This window comes from Aythya marila (genome assembly GCF_965140915.1).
Source record: "Aythya marila genome assembly, chromosome: 12".
NCBI lineage: Eukaryota > Metazoa > Chordata > Aves > Anseriformes > Anatidae > Aythya > Aythya marila.
Window position 1 is genome coordinate 12263967 of NC_139053.1, and position 15172 is coordinate 12279138.

At 44.0% G+C, this 15172-nt stretch overlaps 1 protein-coding gene across 1 annotated transcript in view; it reads left to right on the forward strand.

The window, feature by feature from the left end:
* Window positions 1-9410: 9410 nt before the first annotated feature.
* Window positions 9411-15172, forward strand: part of CMTM4 (CKLF like MARVEL transmembrane domain containing 4) — a 37607-nt gene continuing 31845 nt past the window's right edge. Inside the window, exon 1 of the mRNA XM_082770114.1 lies at window positions 9411-10020. Within this exon, the coding sequence (XP_082626240.1) occupies window positions 9835-10020 (186 nt within the window). The 5' untranslated portion in view covers window positions 9411-9834. The remainder of the gene's footprint in view (window positions 10021-15172) is intronic.

Here is a 15172-nt window from a genome sequence, read left to right on the forward strand (position 1 = left end):
GATTTTGTCAGGGTATATTGTTGTGAGGTAAGAACCTTTTGTTTGAATAAAATCAACAATATATAAATGTTACAACTTAAAACAAACAAACAGGGTATATTGTTGTGAGGTAAGAACCTTTTGTTTGAATAAAATCAACAATATATAAATGTTACAACCTAAAACAAACAAACAAACAAAAAAAAAACTAAAAAATTCTGGTTGCCTGGATCAGTGCTATAGAACTACATGAAACATCTTAACTTACTAGTTAGTACCAAAAGGAGAACTCGCTTGTTACTCAGTATTTTTAATTAAAACAAATAGTATACTCAGAGGATAGAGGCAGTTTAATTCCAAAAACACACTTTGGGTGGAATTTGATTTCCCCTTCAAAGAAGCATTGATGTAAAACTTCCAGCCAGTTCTGGTACAGCCTTAATAATAACGAATTATTTATTCTCTGATCCGCTCAGATTTTATGGAGAAGATAATGTAAGCACAAATAATTAAGAAAGTCAACAGTCTGAACAAATGCTTTGGGACACCACATGGCTCTGATTTCCGAAACATCTGATATTTCTGCAGTCAAATGTTACTGTGGTTTACAAACAGCCATTCCATGTAATGGGAGTTGCAGTAATGTAGGTGAGGGCAGAATCTGGTCTAGTATGCATTCTTCTCTCTGGAAAAGTGGACTGAAGCAAGCACTGACTTGCACAGGTACATCACTGCCTTTATAACACTTGAAACTGAAATACTTAACCACTCCTCACCCCCCAAAAAAGGTAATTTTCTCAAATTAAGTGCTTTACAAGTGGTAATGCGGTGCTATGATGCTTCAGAATCATGTGTGTCCTTATGTATAGGGCATCTAATTCTGCTTTAATCTGCCTTAAAAGACACAGTGGGTAGTTGTATTAGTGCATTAGGTGTTTCTTTTGCCAAATACAGCAGTACGCCTAAGAGCATAGTGCTCAGCATAGAGCATTGTTTAGAAATGACTGATGTAAGAGTTTTGAATTGTCAGTATTGGTTGATATGTAGTATTGTTGGCCTCTGAAATGGTTACGCTGACGTTTTGGTTTGTGTTCTGGTATTCGTAGTTACAGACTTGCAGTTAGTGGTATGGTTATATTTAAACCACTCTAACAATTATGTACCTGAAAGAGGTCTGAAGAGGATGTTGTAAATGAGGGAAGCGATTTTCTGTATCGCCTTTGTTTGCAGATTTTGTATGTAGCAGAATCAATGTTGTTAGTTGTAACTTGTTATTTGAAGAAAAAGATCTTTGACTCCCCTCTCGACAGCTGATTACAATTACACTTCACTAAAGTTTGCTGTAGATGAAATGTTCCGAATCCAAACAGTGGCAGACTTGAGATCAGTGCCTGTAGGTAATGCTGCTTCAGGTGCCACTCTAAGATGCTCTGTCCTTTGTTTGCCATGTTCCCTTAATAATTCTTCTGTGGCAAATTTTTGTGTAGGCCAAGTGTCTTTCAAAGAACTAATTGGTGAAATTTTCCCAAACAAAAGCAGTTTTATGCAGTTCTAAGAATTTTCTTATGGATTAAGCTTTTTTCTTTCTATTTTTGAATTGTCTTAATTAAGACACTCTGGTTCCTTTCTTTCAGAACAAAAGCTTTAATAGCAATGTCCAGCCCTAAAACAAAACAGTTGCATCTGGTCATGCACAAGAGAGCTGAATTGGGTTGCACTGAATAAGCACAAGCTACCTTTGAAAAGCGTTTGATTTTTTTTTTCCACTGTGAATTTTCACTTAAACTGTTGGTACTTGTTTGTAGTTAGCACTCAGTGTAGCTTTATGATCATTTAAAAATATTCTCCTTGTCTCAGACTTGCCAAACTCTTAAAAAAAAGATAAATAAAAATCCTTCAAACTATGCCAGAAAGGTGATTGCAACTAAAAGGTGCTGGGAATAGTCTCACATGAACCTTTGCAAGAATGTTCAGTACAATGTTGAAGCTCTCGAGGCAAGGAAACACGCAATTCTAAATCTCTGGCATGGGTTGCCCCAGGGGAACGGCTGCAATTTTTGTCTTGCCTTATGCTGCCATTTTCTGCCCAGCCAAGTTTTTGGTCTGACACCAGCCTGTTGACTGTCCTGCAAGGGGTGAAGTCACAACATTGTCCAACAGCAAATAGGAATGGTAGGCATGCCTTATGGGAGGGTAACGTGTGCCAAGGCTGAGTACCAGTAATTAAAGTCTGTATCCGAACACAGGACTGACCACAGATTTGGATGGTAAAGCAGGCTAGGATGTGGCACTCAAGTTTAAGGGCACCTATTGGTCATGTCTTCAGGCGTAGGATAGAGGTGGAGATAAATATCTCTTGCTGTGGCTGGTTAATGACAGCTGTTTTACCTGGATAGTAAGTTGATAGTACTCAGTAATTTAAAACCTCTCTTTTTCAGAGGAATCAAGTGATTACCCATGAAGGATTTGATGTGCTGACTATGCTTTGGAGAGTATTAAAAATGAAGGTGTTACAAATCTACAGTTGCTCTGAAAGACCAAACTACCATGGCCATGTGCAGAGAGAGATAAGTAGGAAAAACTTCCATTTTATTCAAGAGTTGTCACTGCACAGAAAATCTCTAAAATTCAAAACAAAGGTAAAAGGCTGGGCTGAGCCCTTGGTACTGCTGGCCAGCCCCAGAACTGGATTAATCTAGCGTAGATGTGGAGGTCAGTGAGGGGTGATACGGGCGTCTCTTGTAGGTGCTGTGATCTCACTGCCTGACTCCAACACCAAATATTTGACAGCTGTCAGCTGACAATAGCTTTTGATAATAATTTCAGGTCCTTTTGTGATGTGGTGATTTTGAAAGAAACAAGTGATAGTTAGTCTTTGATACATATAAGAGAATTAGGTTACTGAATTAATACTGGAACTTGTATATGTTATAAGCCTGAGTTGTCACACATGGTCGTGTTTTCCTGGTAGAAGCACACATGACCCAGAAAAATACTGGATTACCAGAAGGCAGCTATAATTAGCAACTGTTTACCTTGCTGTATTGGAATATTTTGGTTTTTAAACCAAGCAATACCTTGCAATACTGTTTTGTTGGGCTGGGAAGTTGCCGGTAAAAGTGGCAGGATCTGAAATATTTCAAATTTAGCCTGTCAAAATCTCCCCAAGTTGCCTTTGAGCTGAACAGAAGTAGAGCACAACTATTAGGAGAATGCTGTCATATTTAAAGTATTTTATTTTTACCACAGTTTCCTCTGCTTTTGTCTTTGTGCTCTGGCCTATGCTACACCCTCCTTAAAAACAACTTAAATTCAACTTCAGTAACATCCAAGAAAGAGCTCAGAGGTAACTGAGATAATGCCAGTTGTGTGAAAATTAGTGGCTCGGTGGAGACAATAGATCCAAAGATTTCCTCTGCTTAGGATTGTAAGTTTGACTAGTTGGTAGGCAGACAGGCCAAATGAAAATCTGTTGCTGCACACATGGAACCTGGCACAGCACTTGTTATTTTTTTAAATTATTTAGGCAGTAGTTTGGGGACATAAATAGGAGCTAAGCCTACTGTGTGTGAAAAGGGACCCTCGGGAGGGTGCTGGGTCATTGGGCTCAGTGGGAGGGGTGAGGTGGGGAAGGTAGGAAGAGAAGACTTAAGTCTGCAGGGAATCAGGATTTATTAGTTCCGCTTCACACAGCTTGGGAGATTTGGGGCCATATGCCTGTCTTGAGTTTATAGCCACTGATGGAAGACTTAAAATTATTTTTCCTGTTTTTTTTTTTTTTTTTTTTTAAAAAAGTTTTCCCTTGTATGTAGAAGACCTATATAACTAAAGAAAGAAAGAAGCTCTTTTTCCTGCAAGGAAAGAGTCAAAGTTGCTGACTATAAAATTTTGTTGTGAGTAGGAATTGAGTACTGTTTAAAAAAAACACAACCTACAACAACAAATATATATATACATACACATACTTTGAACTGTAGTCATGTTAGCTGGTGTAAGCAGTAACTGCAGGTAAAACAATTTGGAAGGAAAACTAAAAATGAACTTTTTAAACATTTGCAGTTCTCCACCAGAGGCGGAGGAGGCTGCGTGGTTGGGTTACGTAACAGCAAACAGTATTAAAACAGTTGAGGTCAGTTGTTTTCGCTGGCCCGTTACATCCATGGAAAGAAAGAATGTAGTGAGTGTACTTCATCTTTTTATTTTTTTTTAAATCTGCTAAGGGACCTTTAAAACTTTGCTTATAAAACATGGTTTATACAATTTTTCTTCCTCCCCTTCAGCTTCCCACCTCCTCAAAAAATAAAAATGAGCTCTTTCCATCCAAAGGCCTGCTGTATCCTACATGCTCCATCTCTTGCTGTAAAAATACTAGATATCACAGGGGCAGCACAACCATGCCCACGCAGTCAGAAGGAACTACTGTTTTCTGACCTTCTGTTCTAGGCTTGTGTGTTTTTATAGTATTATTGGAAGAAGACTACCTTTTTTTTTTTCTCAGTTCAGGGCTTTTTTTTTTTCCCTTCTCTGTTCCCTGAATAAATGTAGTGCCATGAATAAAGTAAACATTGCTGTTAGTCTCTCTGCATATTTTTCAGTGTGCTTCATTATATGGGATTTTTTCAAAAGAAATGTAACCCACAGCCTTGGCTGGTTCCCAGCACCGTTAAAAGTCCACTGGCACTTTTCTTAAGAATATGAGGTTTTGCTTCTGTTTTTTTTTACATAAATTAATTTCACCTCTCTCATGTAGAATGTCTGCTGCCCTTCATCCCAGATGTGGCTGCAAGGTAACCCCTCCCTGGCACTTGCAGGTTGCTCAAGTCTACAAAAGCTTTTGGAGCTGAAAAGAGTCAGTGACAGCTTCATCAGTGATAAAGGCAGGGGAGAAAAACAGGACCAGTAGACAGACACTGTTGAAGGACATGTCAATCTCTAATCCTGGAGAAAAAGAGGGGTATTCTGTGAATGGCTCATTGTTCGTGGCATATGAGATCATATTCATCAGTCTGTAAAGTAAGTCTCTAATTTTTATTGCCAGTAGTGCCTTAATTGTGCTATTCCTTTTTGAAGGAGAAATTCTCTTCACTGATGGTGGTGAAATTACAGGAGCAACATTTTCACCTTTCCTCTCAAGAGAGGTGAAGCCAACCCCATGCAGCTCCCTGGGACAGGTCCCGTGGTGACTTAGAGCCACCAAACACAAACAAACATGCAGGGCTGTAAGGCTAGCTAAGGAAGTTGGTTCTTGTTATTGCTCCCAGGGTCACTTTCTGCTGAGTGGTCTTAGCCTGGGAGCTTGCGCAGTACTGCTTGGATGTGCTCTAGCAGGAATCCTTGTGCTGTTCAGCAGTAGTCATCCCCTACAGTTAGAGATAACTGACTACATGACTCCCCACTGTTGCAGCCGGTTGTCCTTCTTTTGAAAGGCCATATCACAACTTGCAGCTTATTCTTGCTGTACGTTGCATTAATTCCTAACTCTGACTCAGCAAAATTATTTGCCTGCTTCCCATGCTGCCAATGGCTACGGAATCAAGGTGTGCATGCCACATTCTCCGTGAAAACAGAGAATGTGCCAAACTAAGGCACTTAAACCTAACAAACATTTTTCTAAAGAAAGTTATTTTTTTTTTTTTAGCTTTTTTTTTTTTTTTTTTTTTTTTAATGAATAGTTGAGAGAGCTTCAGAATTTTTACATTGAGAAATTCAAGGAAGAATGCTCTTCTCTTGATGCCAGAGTTAAACTCTAATCACCGCTCAGCTCTCTTGGAATTTGGCAGCGTACCAGTGCTCCTTCCCCTTGGTAGGTCATGTGGAAATACTGGAGCATTTTCTTAAAGAACCTCTCTGCTCTTTTCAGGTACTTGCACAGATGGAACTTCCCTGTTAGGATTTGAATTCCTTTCACACTTTTAACTAAATTTTCCTCACAATAAGCACCATTCAAATCTACAAAATTTTATGTATCAGCATTAAAATACCTTGTTTGTTAAAACTACACAAATGCAGCTGTTAAAATCTGTTTTTAAGCTGGTGTATTCAGTTGCAATAGAGTTGCACACTTCAGTCTTGAAAATGGAATTTAAATGCATTTAATGAAATGAACACACAAGAGGTTTATCAAAGGCTGTTCATTGAAGGCTGAAGTTTATTAGAAGTTGTATGAATAGCTGAGATGGAAGTTGAGATAAGTTGCTTTGTTCAGTTTGATCAGTGATAATATTTAAGATAATCTTCTGACTGTTTTTTACATGTAAATTGCCAGTTGGTTACAGTATATCACCACAGCCCTAGAAATAGTTTCTGATGAGGAATTTTTGATTCTGTTCAAGCTGGCTTAAGTGTTCTGTAAAAACACAGATCTTTGTTAATTACAGCAGCTGTGAATAGCATAGTTAGGTTTACTCCTGTCTTGTTTCTTGCTTGTTTCCACTGTTTCGTCAGGTTTTAGTGGGTTGTAAAGTCTTCTCTGATAAATACAGTGACCTGATTATTAGCTTGATATTATGGTGGTGTTTTGAGTGCTGACCACTGATGTGGTTCGCCGTTTAACTACTCTTGGTATGCATCCATGCAGTGAAATAGCAAGATTTTCTTGAAAAGCTCATGAACTTGGAAAAACTTTCAGAAAGTTATCTGAAAGCAATGTGATTTGCCTTGGATGTATGCAGTGACCTTTTTACTGGATCAATACTTTTATTTACATATCAAATGTAGACTTTTTTTCCTTTCAAGTGCTACAGACCAGACTGAAAAGGTGCCGTATCAGGCAAGAATGTGTGTAAAGGATTCCTTTGTTAAATGTTGGCAGAAACCTCACAAGCCCTTGCCAAGTCTGTCCAGCCCACCCACCCGTCCAGGAGGATGCCAGAAAATCCCCCAGTATGGCTTGGTGTTGGCTCTGTGCCATTAGAGCAAGGGGGAAGCTCGCTGCACGGCTCGTGGTGCTGAAAGGGGCACCATGGCTGTGGCTGGCCATGCCTGCTTCCCACTGCCCCGAGACGCAGCCTGGAATGCCTGTGAAACTGCGGTCGGCGACACTGTCAACATGGTTCTGAGAACACGCCTCGCAATTGTTCAAATAACACTTGAGATACTTGGAGCAGAGAGAACACTTAATGTGCTTTCGCTGTGTAAGCAATTAACTCCCCAAAGAACAGAGCGTTTTCAGTGTTCCCATACTCTGCAGCGTTCTCATGATCTTAAATATATTTAGGCGTTATGCCTTCCATTTTATAGGAAATTAAGTTTGCTGAAGGCTGCACAGGATGCAGTGGTAAGCTAAAAAAATGGAATTGAGATCTCTTATCACCTAGCTTTTTTTTCCTAAATCACTCAACCATCTTTCCCCTTGACCTTCAGTTTCCTTGTGCAATACCACCTTTTGATTCTCCTTCAACATATTGCTCCTTTGGTTGGAACTGCAAAAGATTAATCAAAATAATGTTTGCTGGATGCTTCAAAAATGTTTCAATTCCTTTGCTCACAAATGCCTTTCTAGAACCACCACGGGAGCTCTTCAAAGCCGATGCTAAGTGTCTCTGTAGGTAAATGTGGAAATGCTGTGTTTGTGGAACAGCTGTGCAGTTGTAAGGTTAAAAAGAATCTATGAAAGCTCTTCTAACCGGCAGCCACCTTGTCATCATATTTCCTGCAAGAAAAGGAGCTTTGTGTGACCTTTCATTTCCCCGGAATTATACAAGAACTGAGAAAAGAGACTGTAAAAACCTATTAGTCCATCACAGACAGAATTTTCCCTTTCCATTTATAATTTTGTATGGTTAGACTAGTTTTGGGTGACCCAAGGAACGGAGGTTTTCATCCTTTTCCATGCCTTGCTCATGTTTTCTTTTCCTGCTATTTGTCCTTCAGTAAAGGCCAACTTTTTTTTCTTTTCTTAAGCATGTTTGCTAGCTCTTCATCTCATTTGAGAATATCTCAGACTCCTCCAGCACCAGGGTGTACCAGAGATGCTATGGAAAGACCTGACTGCATGCTGTCAATACGTCTCCAGTTAATCAAGCTGTGCCTGATAAAGGTAGACCAGAAAAATCAACTCTGTGTCCAGGGTTTCTGGTGTGCTCTCTAGTTCTCTCTTTGGCCCTACTTCTTAGGGTCTGTTTATGCGGAGGCCAAAGAGGAGGAAAATCTCTTGAAATTAAAAAATATGTGACGCTAGACAGAACCCTCTAAAAGAAGGGTGATGAAAGAAGCTTCAAGAGAACGAAAAAAGAAGCAGAGCATAAAGATAACTGGAAGAAAAGAGATGTAAGGGTGATAATCCACACTGCTCTTGGAAAACAGAACTACTGTAATGGTTTAAAAAAACAAAACCAGCACCTTCTTAGAGGCCTGAGGAAGATGCTAGAACAATTAATATATGTGAAAATCCTATCACAGAAAATTAGACAAGAGAAAAGAATGTGGATTGTTACTAAGACTGAGAGCAGAAATCTGGTTGATAAATATGACAGATCACAGGATACAATACTCAGCTCCTTGAGTTTCCAACTCCATTAGTGGTGCATGGCAGTCTGTAGGTTGAGGGAAAAAAAAATACAACGCAAACCCCTTCTTCATTTGCATTTGCTGCAGTTGTATTTGTCAGGTTGTGTTGCATGTTTCTCCCTATTTATGCTTTCATGAAAAGTGTCTAGAAGTGTCAAAACCAACTCTTTCGTTGGAAAACTTCAAAACTCCACGTCAAAATGTTTCTAACACTCACAGAAGAACACCATGGGAGTTTTCACTAGTTGAACGGGTGCAGGTACAGTATCATAACAGCTTGAAAGGGTAATTCTGAGGAGTGTGAACAGCTTGATATATCTCAGAGGATAAACTCTTGTGTTAAAAATACAATGTAAGCTGCCACTATTATTGACGTTTTCCAGTGTTAGTATCAACATCAGTGCATTTCCAAGAACCCCCAAGCCCAGACTCCTGCCTGCAGAAGTGCCAAAGGCAGCAGGCAGCACCAGCTGTAACCTCCACGCGCCTTTTAGTCGTGCACGTGCCAAGGACAAACAGTGTCATTTGTTTCTGCCTACACAAGAGCTGCAGTGAATAACACAAAAGCCTAGATCGGCGGTTTGCAGTGTTTTAGAAGCCAGAGACAAACTTTTATTGGGGACGGGGGGAAGGACGAGATGGTTGAAGAACAGCTGAACGCGGTACGGCTCGTTTTCACCCGCGGGGGAAGCTGTCTTCACGCTGCCCCCTCGGTGCCTAGAACCCAAACTCGCCGCTCCGCGCGGGCGGGACGAGGCACGGAGCGGCCCGGCCCCGGCGGCCGAGGGGAGGCGAGCGGGGCCCCGGGGCAGGTGCCGGGAACGGGGCCGGGTCCGGGCGGGGCGGCTCGGGGCGGGCAGCTCGGGGCGGGCTCTCCCCGCCCTTTCCGCTGAGCGCAGGGGGCGGAGCGGCGGCGGCGGCAGCAGCGTCCCCGGCCGGAGCTGCCCTGCCGGGAGCGGCGCCGGGAGCAGGGGAGCAGCGGAGCCGCGGGGCGGCCTCGCCGCCGAGCGGGCTGAGGGCGGCTCCGGGCCGGGTGGCGCGGCCGCGGGCACGGCGGCTCCTCGCTGCCCCTCGCTGCCCTCAGCGCGGTGAGGGCGCCCCCCGGCGGCGGGGCGCTCCCGCTGCTCCTCCTCATCCTCCTTCTCCTCCTCCTCCTCGGGGCTGAGGCCGGGCCGGGCACGGCACCATGCGGCCCCCGCTGTCCCCGCTCCTCTCCGCCTGACGGAGCCCCCTGGCCCTGCCCTGCCCTGCCCTGCCCCGCCGTGCCGTGCCATGCAGCCGACGCTCCGCTAGGCGCCGGCTGGAGCTCGCAGCCCGCTCCCTCGGCCCCCCGGCGGCACCGGCACCATGAGGAACGGCGAGGACCTGGAGGGCTTCGATGGCGAGGCGTCCAGCACCTCCATGATCTCGGGGGCCAGCAGCCCCTACCAGCCCACCACCGAGCCCGTCAGCCAGCGCCGAGGGCTGGGCGGCCTCCGCTGCGACCTGGACTACCTGCGGGGCACCTTCGGCAGGATCAAGCTGGCGGAGGTGGTAAGTCCCGGGCCGCCCCCAGCTCCCTTCCCCGCCCGGCGGCGAGGTGCGTACCTGCGCCTGGCGGCCGCCCAACGGCCTCCATTTCAGGGCCGCCGCGGGCGGGAGCTGCGGTTCGGCGGGGGCAGGGGCAGGGGGGTCCCGTCCCCACGGCCCCTCGGCCGGTGGGGAGCTGGTGGGAGCGAGCCTCGCCCCGGGCTGGGGGTGGCGGAGGAGCCGTTGAGGCACCGGCAGCCGCCGGGGTTCGCTCAGCGTGCGGAGCGGAGCCCGAGGCGCCTCGGGGGCTGAGCCCGAGCGGTCCCCGCGGCTCCGTGCTCGGCGGCCCGAGGGACGGGGCGGCCTCAGGGCCTGTGGGTACCCCTGGACTGGGCTGGTTGAGGTAAAACCCCACCCAGCACGCCCGCTGGGTCCCGCCGCAAGTCATCGGATCCCAGGGTTATCAAACAAACACCTCGGGGGGCTGCGTGTGCTGGTCCAAAACAACACGAAACGACCCGACCCAACCCAACCTAACCCAGCCCGCTGTGCCCAGCTGGGCGCTGCTGAGCGGCTGCGGTGTGTCAGGGCTGCAGGAGGAGGATTGGGGTTGGGGTCGCAGAGCGGGGCCAGGTGCGCAGCGGGGGCCCCGCGGTCAGCAGAGGGTGTCCGGAGCTCCCGGGAGGTGCGGGGCTGCAGCCGCGCCTTGGCCATGCAGGGTGGCTGGGGTGCCGGTGAGGAGTCCCTTGCACATTGATTAGGTTTGGTTTTAGCTGGCTGGAATTCTGTTGGTTGCACGAAGTGGAAAGAAACCTTAAAACGCAAACAAACAACCCTCCAAATGCACACCTGAAGTTCTGTTAGTTGCACAAAGTGGGAAGAAACCTTAAAACAACCCTTCCCCAAAAACACACACACACACAAAAAAAAAACAAACTGAAAACATTTTTCATTCTCAAAGGAAACACATGCTGTGTTTCTCCAGAGAGTCTAAATAGCTACACTGCTTAGTTTGAAGTCCTTGTGAAGCTTAGAGCACTGTAACAATTACACGCGTAATAACTCCTGAGGTTTTTCTGTTGATGATGCTGATGCATGTCTTCATCTGATCAAACTTCAAAGTTGCGTTGTTATTAACATCTTTGAAATTAGCAAATGTACTTTTAAGGGTGTTTTAGAGCAGTTATGAAAATGACAGTAAGCCTGAAATAGGTTTTTAAGTAGTTCCTTACAGAGATGCTATGAATTGTATTCCCTTAATATGAGTAAGTTCTTTGAGGACAATAATGTTAAAAAGAAAAACTACACCAAAAGCCCACTAACTTTTAAATATTTCATGTGTATTACTTCATTGTTTAAAACCACTGCTAGTTATTGTAAGACAAAGCTTGCATGGACAGATTTCATGTAAGATATAGTCAGAGTGTACTAGGTTCAGTAGTGAGCACAAGTTTATAGAGGGTTGTGGTGATCAGTGTATAGCCCTTTTTGCAAATACCCAGCAAAATTCAGGATTTGGAAGTGCAATTTGTTTTCTTCTCATCTCCACAGTGTAGAACAAAATCTGAGGTCTGCAAGCGTTAGCAATGAGCATTACATGAGTAGGGTGAACGACAGGGAGCAGCTGCATTTGCATTGTGTGTTTTCAGGACTGAAGCCAAAGAAGCTGTCATCACTGTGCAACATCTACCTGTCCTGGAACTATTAAAAACCATCCAGGCAGTAGAAGTTCTGGGATGGTGCTTCCTAATATGCTAAAATAATCTGCCCTCAGGATTTTTGTTTCTGTTCTTACTGCTGATCTTTGCGGTACATTAATAACTTTGGCAAGTCACGCTAAAAGCATCTAATTAAAATGAGTGATTATTGATTGTGAGTAAGTAAATAGTCTATTATTAAACTGATACGTTTGGAACAAACATGAAAAAATTTTGGAGCACGCCTCTTAAATTTTTAGGGCTTATAAATAAAATTAAAAAAGAAAAAAAGATAATGGTAAAAACCATACGATGGTGGACTTAGAGACACGGGAGTTTTCTTGTCTGTTGAATGAGTATGTTGCAACTTCCAGTATGTCGTAGGACATACGAAGGCGTACGTGCAGATGAGTTTCTTTGGAGGAACTGAGTAATATTTTGTGCCTTTTTTTAATGAGTGGCCTGAGATAGCACCCATGGTGCATATGGAGTGTATGAATCCAGTGGGTCGGAAGCTGACAAATTAGCTTGGATAGGATGGAAGCCTATGTACCGTCTCACCAAATTCAGTTTCTGTGTGGTTGTACTCCAAAGGAGCTGCATCTGATTTGTGGTAATGACTGGTAGAGCAAACTACTGGGTTTTGCAAACTGTTGGTAAAGTGAGCAGTTTTGGAAAAGGAGGAGAAAGAACATGTTCCACGATGCTCTTAATTGACTTATTTGCCTAAGATAATTATTTTTGTTGTCGTAATGCTTAGTAATACCTTCAAAACTACTGTGGGAACTGATGTGTATCAGGCTGTCGTACAGCACTCTGACTCATTTTTAAAAATGAGAAGGAGCACCCTTCATTGCACAGAATAAAACCTCAACAAAAATTGGTTAAGATAAAATGTCTCTAAATATATTCTAGTAGAAGAAAGTAATGCTGCAGGAAAGATTACAATGCACATGCTTCATTTAATGTCAGGATTCGTATTAAAATACATTCATGATTGGCAGACAAAATTATCAGTTGAAGACAAACATTGCCGCTTACTGTAATCTTTGGTTGAAGGACTTTCCACAGCTTAGCTCGTAGTGCCATATGTGACGTGTAACTGCAGGGCATTGTGGCTGAAATGGCTCTTTTCCAGGTGCCCGTTTTTGATTGTCAAAAGAAGGAATAGGGAAAAAGTCAAATGCCTGCAAATGAAGGCACGGGGACTGCAGGGCTCTGTTACTGGCTCTAGGTTTGTCTGTATTGATTCGAAATACCACTACAGGAGCTGTTGCGAGCTGAAAAGCAGCATGATGTTTTAGGCCTGTGGGGTAGTTTTAAGCGCTGCTGGACGTGAGAAGTGTTCCAACTCATTTATTCGTATCTCAAGAGAATGTGCCTGAAACTGTCCTTTAAAGGGGCAATGTCACAAAGGATTACAATAACGTTAATGATTCATGTAGAGTATTGTGCGGCACTTTCCCAAGACTTAATTAGGCTTTCATTTCCTCGACTTCCAGAAAAGGTTGAAGAGTATTACTGGGTGTTCCTGTTAATTATAATTTGGGAATTAAAACTAAGGAAACTTCTAATATTTGGAGTTTCTCATGAATATTCAAGGCTAAGCTTAGTGATTAATAGTACGTATGGCTGACTGCTAAAGATGATTGGTGTTCAGAATAGCAAGGAAGTAACAAGAAGTCCAATGTAGAAGAGCTTGGTATTGAACTGATTTTCACTTTTTTTTTTGAACGCTTTGCTGAGTCTGTGAGATATTCAGCACATAGCTCACCTGTGTCTTCCCATTTGGGTGAGCTCGCTCTCTGTGCTTGTTTGGCTGCCAGGGGAAATCTCCGACACTGCTGAGGCTGGGCAGAGCTGCGAGCTCTGTAAAGAGGCAGCTGGCAGGATGGAGGGGTGGTGGGTGTTGGACCCGATGAGGAAAGGAGTTTTCAGGGGGCTGGGGAGGCTGACAGACCTGATCAGATATCGTCTGATAAGGGGGAAGAAAACAGCATGAAGGGAAATGAACAGGGAGGAAGACTCAAAGTAATATGGGGTGTTGATGTTTTTGGGATAACGAGGATATGAACTGGAAGAGGAGGGCGAGGAGAAGCTGGTACACTTGTGCACTACACAGAGAAATGCTTTTTCTTTTGGGAAGGTCAAGTCTAGGTGGGCTCAGCTCTCCAGCATTCAGATGGAGCAGTACCTTGCCGTGCAGCAGATGTGGAAGATTATGTAGCTGTCCTGGGAGACCAGAGCAGAAAAGCTCTTTAGAGTTTATTTTCATTACTCTCTGGCATGGTTTTATGTTTCTCGTGTTTTTAAGGGCTTTAATACTTCCCATGGAGATTATTGTACAATCAAGCAGATATCCCTGGAAAAGTTTTCAATGAACATCCTCAAATGATTTGTTACCTTTCAGTGCCTCTTCCCTTTTTTCTTCAGTTTCCTAAAGAGATTCTCCTCTTCTGAGTGTGCTTGCTGAAGGAAGTTGTTTGCTGTATGAGGAATTGGGAAGGGCCCATGGCTGCCATCCAAAACAGATGGGCCAGTTAGCAGGTAGCACCTCTGCATGGGAAGTTGTTTCACTTTAGACAAGTGCTGCTTCTATTCTTGCTTTGTTTTTACCTTCAACTTTTCTAAATGCATTGTTATATTTCCTTCATTGCTCTAATACTGCATCTTTAATAATCTTACTGTTACAAGAGTTGGATGTAGGAATATACTTACCACTGACGTTGCCTCAGGAAATGATGACTGCCCATTGCCTGCTTCATATTTTCTTTGGTAGCCGTAGTTCCTGGTGGGCTTTTCCTCGGGTCACTAGGTGAGGTGTGAGGAAAGCAGGCAGGATCCCAGTGGGAGCCTCCTTGGTTCTCACCAGCCTCCTGCTAGGTATTCGCAGGCACTTGATTTAAGGTAAAATAACTGGAGCTTGATGTGAAAATTTGAAAAAATGGTGCTTAGCCAGCTCTTGCGATGTTGGTGGTGGTTAGGAATGGTTTAACTGGAGCAGTAAGATAACAGCTACAGGAAACCCTTACCACGTGCTGCCTCGGAAAAGAATGGCATTTGTGGTAGGCAGTGGTGGCCTCCCTGCACCAGACAGCACTAGACTTTGTATTTGTAATGTGCCCATTCCAAATACTACAGAAATTCATCAAAGACCCATGTTAATGGAGATAATGCTTCTGCTTGGGAGGTCTCCGAGCTACAAGTTGCTGATGAGCGTACTGGGAAGCATTGCTGCATGCTTGCTTGGGGCTCGCTTTCTGTAATGTGTGCTATTGCTTGGTGGTGGAGGCAAGATTTTGGGCTAACTGAAATCTGGTGGGAATAGCAGTTCATATGTTCACAATGTTATGTATAAAAAGTTCCATCTTCATTGGTGGAGAGTAGCTGAATGTTGGAAAAAGTTGTTCTGTGGCTTACTATCATTACACGTTTCCAGATCCAGAAGTTGGTTAAGGCCAGGGCTACTCTGACATTCT